At 37.7% G+C, this 921-nt stretch overlaps 1 protein-coding gene and 1 long non-coding RNA gene across 3 annotated transcripts in view; one reads left to right on the forward strand and one right to left on the reverse strand.

Moving 5' to 3' along the window:
* rbm20 (RNA binding motif protein 20) overlaps positions 1-921 on the reverse strand; it is a 71,970-nt gene that overhangs the window by 20,713 nt on the left and 50,336 nt on the right. For both annotated transcript variants that reach the window (XR_004334159.1, XM_032530000.1), the window contains exon 12: positions 622-687. Coding sequence is in view for 1 of the 2 variants with exons in the window: in XM_032530000.1 (XP_032385891.1) it covers positions 622-687 (66 nt within the window). In the remaining variant the exon portion in view is untranslated. The remainder of the gene's footprint in view (positions 1-621; positions 688-921) is intronic.
* The window catches only part of LOC116698636 (uncharacterized), an 18,015-nt gene that overhangs the window by 8,011 nt on the left and 9,083 nt on the right, over positions 1-921 (forward strand). The gene's annotated exons all lie outside the window — the stretch shown is intronic.

Here is a 921-nt window from a genome sequence, read left to right on the forward strand (position 1 = left end):
ACACACACACACACACACACACACACACACACACACACACACATTCTCGGTGAATCATACTATAACAGAAATAGCCACACTCATGTGTCTCTCTTTTTGTCCTATTGTTGTTTCACTGTACCAGTCTCCATGCAGCAGGCCCAGAACTGGCCACGTGCTTGGTTGTGTTATTCTAGCTCTAATGATAACATACATACTCATCTCTCAGGGGTGCATTTCACAGCCTGCTTACAGAAATAGGTCAGCAAAGTGGCCAAGCAATTCCAATCAATTAGAGTGCTAATGCAACAGTCTGTCAGTGCACTTAATGGGGTACATGATAATACTTTATCTTTAGGGCGAAAACCCCAAGCTGAAGACTCACTGAACTTGTCTCTGCGATAATGATTAAATATAGACCAGTTCATGGACCCTTGGAAAGGGTTTAATTCAGCCAGAGATATCTGATCCGGTTTTGTCATTATTTTTACCATTAAATCTTTTTTACATAACCTGATATTTGCGGACAGAATACATACAATAATTGAGGATCTCAAATACAGTGGGTATTGTTCTCATTTTCAGTGTATTTTAAAACATATAAGTTAGAATCAGAGTGATAATGAAACTTGTTAAACTTACCCAAAGGGATGCTGTGTTCACTGACAGCTTTGTCTTGCTCACGAGACGGCGAAGGGGCCTCAATCTCTGTAGAAGACATATCAGTTACTAGAAAGGTAGGATACACAAAACATTACAAATGATGCTCTTTGGGGGAATGTTATGTATTGACTTTTAATCAAAAATAAAAATAAATGTTCGACACAATTTTAGGAAATTACATGGCAGAGTTGCAATTAACTTCAATTCAATTTTATTTATATAGCACTAAATCACAATAACGGTTGTCTCATTGCACTTTTCATAAAAGAGCAGGTCTAG

The sequence above is a fragment of the Etheostoma spectabile genome, chromosome 2 (assembly GCF_008692095.1).
Source record: "Etheostoma spectabile isolate EspeVRDwgs_2016 chromosome 2, UIUC_Espe_1.0, whole genome shotgun sequence".
In the NCBI taxonomy this organism is placed as follows: Eukaryota; Metazoa; Chordata; class Actinopteri; order Perciformes; family Percidae; genus Etheostoma; species Etheostoma spectabile.